Genomic DNA, 15,291 nt, shown 5'->3' on the forward strand with positions numbered 1-15,291 from the left:
GTATTTTTACCCTCTATCTTTTTTTTCCTGTTACTTTAGGCCCTGGGTTTAAATCACACCTTAGCTGAATTTCATTTTCCCTCAGTCCCAATTGTTTTTAATATAACCCAGTATGCTCAGGTACTATTTATTGATGCCTCTGAGGGCCAATTTTCTCACTCTACACTCTTCCCCACACACACCCTTTGCTTTCTCTAATTTTATGTTTAATATGGGAAATGCAGAAGTAGAAATTTGCAAAGAATGGGAGTGAGGGGACAAACTGCCCCCCTCCCTTCCTATGAGCTACCCACTCATCTTGAATGTAAGGTATTATTCACCACTTTCTCCCCTCTCTCTCTCTCCCCTGATCTTTCCCTCTGTAGTTTAACTGTTAAGCCTGTTAGTGAAGTCTGAGTGATTGGAAACTGGCTCAGTGGATGCTCTTCTGTTTATGTGTCTATTTGTGTCTGGATGCAGATTATTAATGGGCTTTTCTCAGCAGTACTCCCAAGCCAATAAATTATTATTTTTTTAAAAAAAGTGAATCTAATATCTTTAAACACAAGTTCAGGCCTGAGGACTGTCCTTACTAACCCAGTCTTAATTTCTCCTGACCAGAAATGCTCAGCTGGTTGAATTTCAGGACACAGAGCATAGGCTGCTACATTATAGCAGCCTTTCCCCAGGCAATCTATACCAAGATTAGGCTGCACATCTGTTTCATGGGATACTTCAAAATGCTATTTCTAATCCAGGTGTCATTGGAGCCAGGTTATAGAAATCCCCAAGTGTGTAGAAAGGATTGCCTTATAGGAATGCAATAAACACTTGTTTATATGTGTATCAGACAACTACACTGACTTATCTGGCAATTAGGGATTAGTCAGTCAAGATCACTGTTTTCATCACTACTTCATTATTCCTCAGAAACATAAAGTACTTGTTCTCTCCCCCCCGCCTTGAGGAATATGAAAGATGTTATACCAACCTTTAAAACTGCTTGGTCAGTGGTTCTCTCTCTCTCATGTTTCATCCAGCTGCTGTGACTGTATAATTAGAATATTAAGACATACTCTTGATTATCTAATTCATCTAATCGTAATTCAGATTCTACTCTCTAGAAATCTCTGTGGTCTAGTACTTACTCTTTTTACATACTCCAAGAGAATCTAAGTTCTCCATAACTAAGCCATAAAACCACATGTCAACCAACTGCGTGTCTCTAAAAATATGGCCGAAGCATAGTGCAGTCTATTAAAAGTATATGCTGGTTAAAATTTGTCTCAACTTTTAGTCAGTCTTCTCTTTTTTTTATCACATAGAGAAACACAGTTTATTCACAGAATTACTATCTCTATTTCCATGAGAACAGATTAACTTCGTGAAAAATTGGATAGATGCTATGTGGAAAAAAGATTCCAAGTCTTGCACTATTAAAATGCTGCCAGGTGTGCCAGCTCAGGTCTGACGACTTCTAGCTGAGGGAGGCAGCCCAGATATAAATATTTTGAAACTTCACAGGGAATAGATAATTGCAGCTGCCATGTTGCCAACTCCTGCTATTTTACTGCAAGTCCTACGGTATTTGATGTATTTTCTTAAGAAAACCTGGCTGCGGAACTGCAGGAGAATCTGCATTTTTGTGGGAAAAAGCAGTTTCTTCTTCGTGTGGCAGAGGGCAGAAGGGAGAGTGAAGCAAGCCTAGGGCACGACACCAGCCCCAGTGTTTAGACTTAAGAGCGTGAGATTTCAGAAATACGCGGATTTGAAAATTTGAATGGGATTGTTTGGGAGAGGTGAGCTCCCCGGGGAGCTGGCGCCAGCTCAGCGACACGCTCTGCTCCGGCCTGCAGCCCGGCCAGGGCTGTCACTGATGCATGAGTTCACGTGATGGGGGACAGGACGCTTCGTGCGCTGCAGGGGCTGCCCGTAGCAATCAGCTGTGGGGCACTCTACAGCATTCCCAGATCAAAATCATGCCTGCTTTAGCCAGATCTTTTTGAAGTGTTTTAATTTCCTCCCATCCACTTTTTTTTTTTTTTTTTTTTTTTTTTTGGTGTGATGATAGAAAACTTGTCATATTTCTTCTCTCTCTCTCTTCTTCCCCCCCCCCCCAAGCCAACTACAGTCAAAGGGCAGGGAAGAAATGGGATGGGAAGCTGGCCACTACTCCAAGTTTTCGGAAGTATCTGAAGAAGTAAATCCCATTTTGAGGATGACCCTGCCCTCACACGTTCAAATATGTGGAGATATTCCCTAGAAGTATTGCTGTGCATCCTCCCTAGCTGGCTATATGTCATTAGTAAGTTTTGGCATCCATCATGTAATGAACTGCTTATAGTTTTTATATTGCAATTGTTCTATTTTTGTGTGCTAGCAGCTTAGGGCTTAGCTAATGTACCATTGACAAATGGCCCTATTTGAAAGGAGGCTGTGTACCTAACATAAATTCATTTACATTGTATGTATTCACTTAGAAATGAAAGGCAGAAGAGAAAAATCAGTGCTTTTCCAAATCAAACAGGACAAATTCACCAGCGGAAGATATTTGATTTTCTAGCTTCTAAAGAGCAGACAAGCTATTTACCATTCTGATATATCTTGTTTAAAACCTAATAAAAAAGTTAAATGTGTTCTAGAGCTGAATTTGTCCTGTTTTGATTTGGCAAGCTCTGATTTTTCTTTCTCTCTGGTTCTCAAAATGAGCTGGAATTCACTGATCTGTCTTATGAAGCCCTCAATTAACATGCAGTGACCTCTGTATCCTTTAGGCAGTTATAATGAGACAGGAAGGAAGGAAATGGCCAATTGCCTCCAACCCCGCAACTGCTAACTCTCATCTGGATTATTTGATCCTGATGCATTTTAAAACCTCCTGGGCTCAGATCCACCAAAGCCCCCCCCCCCCGTGTGCCACGGAAATCCCACAGAGACGGTTCGGTCCGGGGCCGAGAACCGCAGCACGGCGGTCTCATACCTCTGTGCGCACAGCTGTGCGCAGGGTCCTTGCTGGGGGTGCGGGGACCCGAGGGCAGCCCCATGCCCATCCCTGCTACTGAGATATCCCAGCGCCTTTTGCATTAATTGGGAATTTTCTCCGGTGATGTTCTGACTGAGCATAAACTGACCGAAAGCATATTGCTAGTTTGTACCTTTAGGTACTGCCTGAGGACCAAACAAGAGCCCGAGTCCCCTAGTGTTAAGCATTGTATAAAGAGAATCATTCATTGATCCTTGTCATGAAGATTTTGTAGTCTAAATTATTGCTTACTATTTCTTCTCATCTGCACCTCTCTAGAGTAGTTTGTTTTCTGAAAAAGAAAGCTATGCTCTCTTGGAACTATTTTTTTCTAGTGAATATATTCCAAGTTTGTAAATATTTGAGGTTAGAGTTATAAAAATGGCTAGAAGTTTTCTTTACTTATTTAACCAGCTGGTTAGAGTGATCACCCAGGATGCAGAAATCCCAGGTTTAATTTCCTTTTCTGCCTGAAGAGGTTTGGACTTGCAACTTGCATGTCGCAGGAGAGCTCCTACACCTCAAGCAGTGCTGCACTGAGTGGGGGAGGGAGGACTCTCTGAATGCCTGCTGCAGATGCTACTCCATTTTGTGCAAAGCACTCAAATATTAAGTTTAGCCAGAAGCTGGAGCTCCAGGTTCCCTTCTGCCAGGTGAAGCACATCTCCAGAAGGTCACAGCATCATCTCTCTGTTGGGCTGACTGTAAGTATTTAGCATTTTACATGAAGGAGGGACAGCTCCAGCAGGAAAGGCTGAGGGAGACCTAATTCATGATGCCTTGTAATTTACTCATTATAGGACACTTGCATGGGAAGCTGGTCTCAGATGAACTATGGACCTGGATAAGAGCTAGGGACATTGGATACAGAGAAACTTTCTCCCTCTTTCTCCAGGTAACTTCCTCTCCCTGCCTTCACCCTGCTGCACATATGCTCTCCCAGTTCTGCAGAGGAACTGAAAATTCAGTTATTCACTCAACATTAATCTGAACAAAGAAGATGTGCAGGTTAGGACATGAAGAAGCAGAGAGAGGAATGAGAAGGCAGCAAATCTTTTTGGAAGGAACAGTTAGGCTTTTCTTATTATTATTATTTAGAGGAAACAGCTGAAGTGATAATAGAACAAGTATATTTAGACTGATTTTTAGTTGTCTGTGATATTAAATGAGGCAATATTATGCTTAGAAACAAGGGAAAAAACTGCTGGATATTTATAGGTGTTGGTTTTCTATAGCTCTTTTGTTGCACTGAGTGAATGCTGTATAGAGTCTTGTCAAGCCTTTCATTCTTTCTCCTATTTTGTGAAGCCTAGTGTCTTCAAATGCTCTTAGAAAAGAATCACTTCCGAAAATCTCTGAAAGCAAACAAGTTTTTAAAAATCAATAATCTTGGCCGACTGATATACAGCGTTCACCACTGTATGGAACAGTCAGCGCTAACATGCATTGGACTTTGTATTTTCATTTAGTATCTGGCTGGGTTGGAACAAGTAACTGGTGCCTGTGCGTAGCTGTGAAATGGGGACATTTCCAGTCCCCTCATGGTGTCATGACAGGGCCCAGAGCAGGCTGCACAAGGCTGACTACAGGACTGCAGAGATGCTACCACATGGTGCTGAAACACCAACATATTTTAATGCCTGTTGTAACAAACAGCATGTTGTTTGGGGATTTAGAAACCCATATTTTCCAAGCAATTACTGAAAGGTGCAAATTCTGCCTTTCTAAAGGAGAAAACCCTTTTAAAGCTATTAAAAAGAAGTAATTGAGGCCTCCCTGTGATCATCTCTGAAGGCTGCAACATGGGGTTAAACAGTCTTCTGGTGCCTTGAGAAAGTGCCATTTTGAGCCTTGCTGCTCAGCCCAGGGGTGCCTGCAGGGCATTCATTTGTGTGTGTGCAGCACATCACGCTCATCGCAGGGCCCCTAGTCAAGCATGTAAGCAGCTGTGTGAGTGATGGTCAACCCAAATGCACAGCATGAATTTTTCAACTTGGCTTTATAGGAGAGATAAATCTTTAATGGACAAGACATGGTAAGAGTTCAACTTAACAGTTAACGAAGAAACATCATAAAAAGAGCTGATGGAAATGAAAGTTAAATAATTTCATGTAAATGCTAATGAGGTCTTGGACTTGGGCAGTTACCGTCCACACTCGTGTTGGGATTGAGCTTCCCCATGTGGATAAAGTGTGCTGTGAATTGGTGTGCAGTGATGAGAAAATGGGATCATCTGGGTTCCTCATGCACATAACCCCCATTGCACTTGGTTCCTTTACTTTAGTAAAACTCCAGCTGATTGAGGGAGTGAAACCTAAATAGGGACCAGAGGCTTCTGCCTTACACATGGTGTAAGTGAAGCATAAGGAAAACAGCATGGCACAAAGATCTGCTGCTTGTGTCTGAATTCTGGTCTGAGATTTCAGTGGGACTGTGAGGAGTACAGTATCTTCTGGCTGGAAACCTCTGGAGGGTACTAACATACTGCTTCTCCTTAGGGCTCCATTTCTCCCATATTCTCTTGTTTTAGACCTGTATGTCTCTGAAGCAGTCTCAATCCTGCTGCCGTTTATTTTTATTTTGCTCCTTCTGACTTGTCTGTAAATCCTTATGCAGTTCATGCTGCTAAGCCTGCATACAATAAAGTGGAGTTCTTTTTTTCCAGATCCTCATGTGAAGCTTGCTGCTTATAGCACTCCCATTCCATTAAGCATCAAGCGGTTCCATAAAACTCTACGTCTCTCAAAGTGGCATATTCTCTTAGGTGTCTTAACCTTTGTCTTGTGTTGTACAGCTAGAATGCTCTTCTCGTAGGGACAAAAGGATTTAGAAAAGACACTTCCTTGAAATAAAAGTGTGTTCTTTAGCTTACCAATGCACCTGAGCCCTGAAGTAGTTTCTAAATGTGCACCAAGAAAGTAAGAGTGATGGAATGCGGACAGTTCTAATTGACATAAAAATTACTGCTCTGATTTATCAGAGGGTGGCTCAGAGACCGTAGTTCAACTAGAGCAGGGTTTCCTCCTGACATGTGAACCTATTTTTTCTTGTTCTCTGTATGCTCAGAACTTGTTGCTGCTTAAAGCACAGAAGGGGGTTGCATAAACATTTTAATATTGCATGAGGCTTCTCTAAGCCTGAATGATCTTATGAATGCTAAAACCATGATATACAAGCACAAAATGAAAGCAAGCAGCAAAGGCTGTGCAGTCTTATCTGGATGAACTGGTAGATTAGCCAGCTCACTTTGGTGGCTTGTCATGATTTGCTTTCCCTCCTGGGATAATTCAACCACAAGCCTCCCATTAATGTTATTTTCAATGTTCCCTTAATGTATAACCTCAACCAACAGGCAAATTACGCATCTTTAGATCCAGCTATATATTATGTCTTTAAAAAATGAATGGGGTCTTTTATTTGGATGACTCTCATGGTACTTTTTGATTTTATTAACTGTACAAATAATGCTGAAGAGTCCTTCAGTTGTTCTCACTGATATAAGACAGAAGGTTGTAGTAAAAGAAACTGGTTTAGCTTAGTTGGTTAGAGCGTGGTGCTGCTAATGCCAAGGTCGTGGGTTCAGTCCCGATATGGGCTATGCTGAGGGTTGGACTAGGTGATCTCCAGAGGTCCCTTCCAACCTTACCATTCTATGATTCTATGAAACTGAAGGATGGAGCCACACAGATCTAGAGGAGGTGAACGTTTTGAACAGTAAGCAGCTAGACTAGCAATCTGCAAAGGAGCTAGTGACTCTTGCGTCATTTCCAGTCCTGCATCAAGGTACTCCATATAGCAGCTACCAGAAATCTGTGATATGCATCAATGGTGCAGTTCTATAATCTTTGCTGTGTTTTGCAATAAATAATCATAATCATCCTTTCTGGTCCCAAAATAGCTGATACCATTCAAACTTAACAATAGTCATATTGGATCAGACCAGGAACCTGCCAGTGGTAAATAGCCTGTCTGCTAGCAGTAATAACCTAAAAAAATATATATATAAGAACAAGGTGTATAAAGTGATGCTTTCTTTGATATCATATTCCATTTTCCAGTAATTTGTAGCTGAGGAACTTCCTGAGATGGAAGTTGCATCTGCATCATCTTGTTTAATAGCTTTTAATGGATTCTTCTCCCAAGAATTTCTCATTGCTTTTTGAATCCGTTGTACTTTTGTCTTCCATGACATTTTGTGGACATGAGTTTCACAATGTAATAACTGTATCACATGAAAAGCAATTCTGTTTTAAAGTTTTGCGATCATTTTACTTAGTATACCTAGATTCTGGATTATGAAAATAATTGCAGTCTCTTCCCTGCGATTCATCTTTTTATATTCCTTATTATAGCCCACGTTACTCATCTCTTCTCTGGTTGAAAAATTGTTTATATAAGTTCTCTAGCTACAGAAGCCGTGCCATCTATCTGATCATTTTTGTTGCCTTTGTCTGAAACTTTTCTAGTTCTGCTATATGCTTTTTGAGATTGAGGAGAAGAGGGTCTCAGAGGGGAATATGGGACCAGAAATATACCATAATTACATTTCCTACTCGCTCTTTATTTCTTTCTAATAATTTCTGAAGTTGCCTTTTCGACTCCTGTTGAATACTGATGTGATGTTTTCAGAGAATTTTGAACAAAAGTCCAAGAACTCTCTTCAGAGAAGTAATGTCTAATTTAGTCATTATTGGGTAAATATACCAAGGCTGTTGATCACAATCTAATTAAATTTTTCAAGAAGTGCTAACTCTTAAGCTATCCTGCTCTTCCTAATAAAACCTAGTGTTCGATGTTCTTTGTTGAAGAGGTTAATGGATACCCTCTGCTTCTTGTCAGTATTTCTCCTAGTTTATCATCATGTTCTTCATTGCAGCTGTGCTGGGGATACAAGTAGGGACTGCGTAGTTGAAATCTTGTTTGTTTCCTGCATTTAGAGCTTCCTGGGCAAGCAGCAGTCAGTAGTGGGAGGATGGGAGTTACTGGCGAGAAATAGGGATAATTAAGGATGATTAGTCTGCTTCAGTTATCTCAAAACATTTGCCTCCTTCAACTTGTTTTTCAACAGAAATGAAGTGAGCCTATGCAGATCCTTCAGTTATCTACAAATTTTCAAGGCTGTGTTAAAAAGGATGACCAACTTCTGTCAATTGAAGTTATTGGTATCATAATGTCAGGGTACCTCCCAGTCCCTTTAGATAATTTCCTTTGCAATAACTATGTAGGGGAGACAGTGAACTAGTGCTCGATGTTCTCCTCTTTAAAATCTTAACATTTAGAAACCTCCAGCCCATACTTGGGGGGCACTAGACTCACAGAGCTCAAAGGCCGGTTAGGTCAGCAGGCAAATCTCGTAGCAGGGAACGGATCCTTGTTCCCCAAGGATGATATCCTAGCTTCCCTTCCTCTCTCAGTTCCTAGGGTATGGCACTTGCTTTCCTAGGCTGTTTTTGAGCCACAGCACACAAGTGTTTGACACTGCAGGGCTGCCTGCTATCCATGCGTCGGTGCATCACCCTTGTCAGAACCTCGGGCATGCTTGTGCTGGCAGGGCAGCAGGGTCATAAGCAGTCCCAGACTCCTCTCCATGGCCAAGGTAGACATGAGTATCCTCTCTTCTCTTACACCTTAAAGCTTTAGAGGTAGCCAACGGTGAATTTGGCTGCTTGGGTTTTTTTCATGCATGTATTGGATTTGCCTCTTTGCAGCAGCTTGTCCAGGATGCCTTTTCTTTTCTTCTTCTTCTTCTTTTTTTTTTTTTTTTTCCTCACTGAATGCCTGAATAACTCTTGGGTGACAAGAGTTTTCAGCTGCTGCTGTGCATTTGGATGCAAACTGGGCACCCGCTTACAGCGGCAGAAGCGCTCTGTTTCTGTTTGCAGCTCTCTTACCAAGGAACTGCTGACCCGGTGAAATTCTGCATTGCCTACCTGCAGCCCACCTGTCGGACGCGTACCATGGGCTAAGTGCGATGGGCTCTTCCTCTGTGCAGAGAATTCCCATGGCCTTCACTTGCTACGGGGATGAACTCTGTGACATCTTAGAAGAGCAGTTTTTCCCAGTTTATATGAGAGCAATTTAAAGAAAAATATGATTGATGTTTTATGAGGATTTCAATATATGGCTAGTGCTAACCTTGTATAATGACGAGAATAACAAAGGTTTGGTAGCGTTTTCCCCAGCTTCCCTAACCTTGTCTTTCACACTCTAGCAAAAAACTTGAGAGACACTTCTTCCACATCCACTGTGCTAATGCACAAACCGCAGCGCTTGAACAATAACAGCTTCCTTTGTTTGGTTTGCAGAGGCTTTTGTGTGCTGTTCTGTGCAAATCTAAGTACATTTACTGCTAAACTAGATGCTTTATAAAAGGCCAAAAATAATGAAGTGCTCTGCAACGACAGAGTGGCTATTACAGTTGAAGAGCCCTCAGTTGTTTGTCTTGTGTATGATGTTTTTTGGAAAAAAAACATCTTAGTAAAAGCCCTTTACATCAAATAGTCCAAACATTATTGACTTTCATGTGAATTGAAGGTCTCAGAGATACTCAAGATCAGACCCCTATGAGATGAGGTTCATTTTCGGTACTGTGACTGCCAAATGTGACATTACTGCCATGCACAGTCCTGTTGTGTCTCATGACAAAGAAGAGAGATTCTGTACTAAGATTAGGAAGAGTTCACCAGTTGGCAGAACTAAAACAAGCCCAATGCAGGAGGGAAGATATATTCTGGGTCATCATGTTCCTTTCCCCACAACTTCAGTTGCAATCCCATTTAAAATTCATATAACTCCCTTTTAAAATTAGTTGAGATTCCTGTTGCTACTACAAGAAGGTTATTGCCGAACCTCCTTCCTCTGCTGTTCAGAAGCTTTGTTTTAATTTCCGGATTTACTTTCTTCACATCATTTGTATTTCTTTGCTCTCATGCCAAAAGCGTTGTTTGGTTTTAATGACTCAGTTCTTTCCTGTTATTAATCTCCATACATATTAAAGATGGCCACCCTATACCTTCCTCCTCGTTGTTTTTCTATTTGTGGTATTTTTTTTCCCCTCTCATCAGTTAAGATCTCCATTTTCCTGTCCACGCTAATAACTGTGCACGTGATCCACTCCAAACTCATCCCTCTGGAATGCACCTGAGCAGAAATTGCTCTGATTGAAAGTTCAATTGTGTTTTATGTCTTGTATTGACTGATGATTCCTGCCAATCTCTAAATGCATGACCATAGATGCACTTTCTCCTTAGTACAGGACTTGTATCCAGGCATCTGTTTCTTCGCATAAGGCTTTATGTTCCTCCTCCTCTTCTCAGAAGAGTGAACCATCACTGAAATAGTCTGTTTCTGTGCGAGTAACTTCCACAGCATTTCTTGTAGCTCTATAAAACAGAGTAGTTCCGGTTTAGACGGACGAAGCTGAAAGACTTAGATCTAGCAATATTAGTAGGAATAGTTGGAAGATCTCTCTTTCTCTCTTTCCCTTCCAGTACAGCCTCTTAACGTGTACCTTGCTTTTAGCCACTCCCTTGTTGCTCTCAGCTCTTCTACTAACCTTCAGCTTTTCCAGTCTCCTGGATTTCCTACATGGCATTGTCTCAAGTATTTTGCCTGCACAGGTGGGATATAAGGCACTAAACCTTGTTTAGAAGATTGATTACCTTAACAAATATAGATTTTAGGGCTGCTACTTTCCCTGAACCCAGGTCACCTTTCAGCCCTTCTCTATTCACATCCTCTTTTACACTTCAGGACATGTTCAGCCTTGCATTTCACTGGGATCAAACTAACAGGTCTGCACATCTATGCCACCCTCCTCTTTACTAAGTATAGATGCTGTATCTCTGGTCTTATGGTACCTCCTCTGGCTTGATAGATTTGTTTAAAAAAAATCTTTGCTACTGACTTGCAATTACATGTGCCCTATGGCACCTAACAAATAGGAACAGGCTGCAATGAATATAGAGGAGATTCGCAGTGGTGAGATTGCTAGACACAAGTGTAATTCTGTGTTTCTTTTCCAATCCAAAGCTGAAACAGCCTTTGGTATCTAGTGACATCATGTAGAATTATTGGGAAATTATTTTCTATTTTTTACAGAAAATTTCAGTGAAGAAAAGCAATTCACTTTCATTAGCAAAGCAGTACTGAAAATTTTGACTTCATGAAAACCAGATACTTTTTCAGAGAAAACACAGTGCTTTCACTGTTCTGCCCAGAAGCATTTTTAGTTTAGACTTAGGAAGGGATCATGGAAAGGATGGAGGACAACTTTACACCTTGACCAGCACGTCTGATTTTCATTGTAAAGGCTTTTTGGTTTCTCTTCATTTGTTTTGCCTGACTTCTGTGATATCCAAAGAAGCAGGCAGTGGTAGTAATCTCAGGTGTTGTGGGCAGGGCAGGACTGCACTAGAGAAAGAAGGCAAGGAGAGGAGAGAAAGGACTTTCAAGCAGACCCCACAAGAGATGAGTTGGGGCTTCTGCGCTCCATCCCCATGCATGCAATACTCAGGCTGACACATGGGAACCAGTTTACCTAAACCCTCTGCCTCATTCACATGTAAACTAGGACTGTCATTAAAGCCTCTTTTGCTAAATAAAGCCCTTTGAAATCCTTTAATGAGAAGTACCAGGCATTAAAAACACCTAAGCCTTTGGTTCAGCTTTGATGACTCTTCTTAATGTAGGGAATACGTGTCCCTCTGCATTTCTAGTACCTGGTTATTGAATGTGCAGTGAGAAGTGAAGATACATGGGCTGAGGGCTGGAGGGGGCAGAGGGGCAGGAGGGCTTCCCTAGTTGGATATGAGCTATTTGTTGTCTCTTGGCAGCCTTTATCCTGCAGCACTGCTTCTGAGCTCCTGTACTTGATAGGTAACGGTGCCTTCAGACCTGGAAAGGTCTCTAGGATTGAGGCAGATGCGTTAAAAAAAAAGTTTCAGTGCAGCATGCACATGCTGAGTTTATTATGCTTGTGTTTTAATTAAATGCCGTTCAGTGTAAAGATGAAGTCTTTGCTCATTGAGATAGACACTTTAAATTCTCTGTTACAGGAGTGAGGGGTATTCAGTGTTGAGGGCACTAGCAGCAAGGCTGAGTTGGGAATAGTGCTAGTGGTTGTGTTTTAACTGTTTCCCAGCTGTTGTGTTCCTAAGTTAGTGACTGTTTAGCTCACTCGACATCAGTTTGTTCCCTGTAGACGGAAGACAAAAAGAATAACATGACAAGTAGTTAATCATTCCCATGAACCTTCTTTGAAGCAGTTCATCATTCGGGATAGCTTGATTGTTTAGGCAGTATTCCTTATTATAAGAGCTGAAGCTGCCAAACTCGACTGATTTAGGACATGATATTGGACATTTCTCTTTCTACACATCACTTCACCTAACTACATGAAGATAAGTATTACACTTGTTGTCTCTCTCCTTAGGGACAGTCTATAGCAAAACTGATTAAAGTTTGTAAAACATGTTTTTAGGAAGTGTATGTGAATTTCAATGAACCAAAGCTACTTAAAAAAAAAAAGTTTTCAGCTCTCCATAGATATAAACTGTGTCTCCAAAACAAGAAAAATAGTTATTTTGCCATTGTTCCATTAATTCTACCGGGGGATTTTTTTCACTTTGAGCAGGCAGAGGATTACCACTAATGTTTTCTTCTTCCGTTTCTATCAGGATAACATGGATTGCAAGGCGAGAGGAAGGAAAATGTTTCAGATCAGACTAAAATGATATTTTTATTCACTTGTGTGCCTGTGCCTAAATATTAAGGCATCTGGGCACATCAGGGTCTTGTCACTTTAAGAACATTGCCAGAGAGCCATCTTCCAAATGATGACATTTATATATTTTAATAAAATGTGTTGTGTTCAGAGGAATTTTCAATACAGTAATTTGGTACTCTATATAAGTTCTTGGTTACAGACTTATCCATCAAATTTGTTCAGCGCTACAAGTTAAAGTTTTTTTTTTTTTTTCTAACTGTCAGTGTGACTAGCTCCCACTGCTCTTATAGAAACCAATTTTTTTTTCCTACTCCATATATCATCATTACTATGTACACTAAAGAATGTAGAGTCTGGGCTTGACTGACTGGCTTTTTTTCTTAGAGTTGCATGAGGCAAAGCAGCGCACGGCTTGCTCATCCAAACTGATTCAGGGTTTGAAGGTACCCTGTGATACAAATTTACTGAGTCAGATAAGAAAAGTTGGAAGGCACAAGTGGAGTGGATAAGGACAGTTGCAAAATCCTATGGATTCTTTCAGAATTGATTTGAGAGTTTTTGGTGTTTTGCTTTGTTTTCTTTTTCTGGCATTGGTGCAGTACATTTTGACAAGCCTCAGCAGTTTTAGAAAAGCATTCAGAAGGTTTTGATGCTCATCTGAACCAATTCCATCTAATCAGAACATGAGCTGAATGTTACTATTCACAGGAAGCAATTGTATTCATAGAATTTCATCTTTTCTTGTATCCTCAATTTGTCCTCTGACAGAAGCATCTTTTACTAATCTGTCCTTCCACTGTTATCGATTGGCTGTTTATTATGCCAAAGCGTCTAGCTTATATTTACACATAAGCTGCTAGGTGAATGGATTTGACAATCATAATTTGAAATTCTCATAGTTTTGAGTGAAAGCACTGTCATACTCCTGTCAGCTTTCAGGGGTAACGGGTATAGACTTCCAGGACAAATGCTTGTGATTTCAAATGTTAAACTTATTTCAGCTTTCTGAGTATTCCCCTCCTGTTGCTGCTTCAGGGTGCATGGCTGTTAGTAGACCTAGTGGTGTATGCAGAAGAAAACACCACAGCAAGGATGCAGATCTACTACGCAACGAGCTCATGTAGGAGATTACATTGCGGTGCAGTTCAGACCTACAAATACAGCTCGCGACTAGCTTACTCCAGCCAGTGCCAAGCTCAGAGCCAGGTTACGTCCTTTGCCCTTCAGGGTTTTGCAGTGCCTAGTGGTTGGATGCTCAATACTACTTTAAAGCCAATTCAGGTATATACCTGCATTAGCCTGCAGCCCTTGTTGTAACTGCAGAGGTGCCGCACTGTGACTGGGGCTTCGCTAACGAATGCCAAAGTGCTGAAATATTTACTCAAAGCTCATTAAGTTTGTTTGCTCATGCCAAGTTGTGCTAAAATTGTCAAGCCAGTGGCTTGTTACTTTCTACTTGTAGCTGGGTCAGATATATAAGAACTGTCTTCGCACTTACTCATATACTACTTAGGTAAATGGCAAAAGGCGCAAAATAACCAGACTATTTATTTATTTATTATTTTTTTTTAATCCACAGAACAGCTAAGTGAGGTTTGGCAGTATTTCATCCTGGATAGACACTGTTTGCACATTGGCCTATCCCAGCCATGCTGAAGGACCTGACTGCAGTCAGCTCATTTTTCCCTTGAGAAATGAGATGTGCTCCTAGTGCAGCAGAACAGCAAGCGCATGTCTAATGCCCTCTGTAGCTGGCAGACCCTGAATTGCCAGGCTTTAAGTAGATGTACTGCTGACGTAACGGCTATTAATGTGATTTATGTGGCTTATCAAAAATGCCCAAGAATGCTTCTCTGCTGTCTAAATAGCACTGTCATTTTCCCCAGACATTGCATCTCACTGCTCTCTAGCTTCACTCTTCCCCTCTTTCTCAAGCTTTTGGTCATCAATGCCTTTGCTCAAGTCTATAAGATCTGGCCAGCTTTTCTGCTTGTTTATACCCCTCTCCCCGCTATGGAAGAGTACAGTGGAAATGCCAAGTGCTTGTGCACAGATGTCATGCAGAGGTGGTAATGTGAGGAGGATGCAGAGTCCTGCTGCCAGTGAGCCCTAGTCACCTGGGCTGCTCTCTGGGGACTGCATCGCCTGCTGTAGCTAATACAAGCTATGGACTCCACTTGTGACTAATGACATACAACTGGAAAGTGCCTATTTATTGTTTTAGCTAAAGTTTTCCTCTGGTTGTACCTTCACTGAATTATTTTAGTCTGAAGGTAAAGAACTTTGATTTCACAGTGGGGCTATCGTTTTCGTCTGGAAACTCATTTCTTGGAAGCCTCATCCTAATATCAAATCCAGTTTTGTTTCTGGATGGTTCCCTGCCATTTTGGGTTAAATTGTTTCTTAGCTGGTTTGGAATAGGCCAGAAGAAGAACACAATGGTACGAAGTGAGGAATCGTGCAGACGATAGAAGCCTAACAGTTGAAAGCAGTTAAAGTACAGCTCATACCCTGACTCATTCCTTGTGTTTGGTTGACTGAGGGTTTCCTCTCTGGGAGTTTG

At 41.2% G+C, this 15,291-nt stretch overlaps 1 protein-coding gene across 1 annotated transcript in view; it reads left to right on the forward strand.

Annotated features, from left to right (window-relative positions):
* Nucleotides 1-15,291, forward strand: part of ALK (ALK receptor tyrosine kinase) — a 319,150-nt gene that overhangs the window by 29,347 nt on the left and 274,512 nt on the right. Inside the window, exon 2 of the mRNA XM_062573543.1 lies at nt 40-46. Within this exon, the coding sequence (XP_062429527.1) occupies nt 40-46 (7 nt within the window). The remainder of the gene's footprint in view (nt 1-39; nt 47-15,291) is intronic.

Source organism: Rhea pennata, chromosome 3 (genome assembly GCF_028389875.1).
Source record: "Rhea pennata isolate bPtePen1 chromosome 3, bPtePen1.pri, whole genome shotgun sequence".
Taxonomy (NCBI): Eukaryota; Metazoa; Chordata; class Aves; order Rheiformes; family Rheidae; genus Rhea; species Rhea pennata.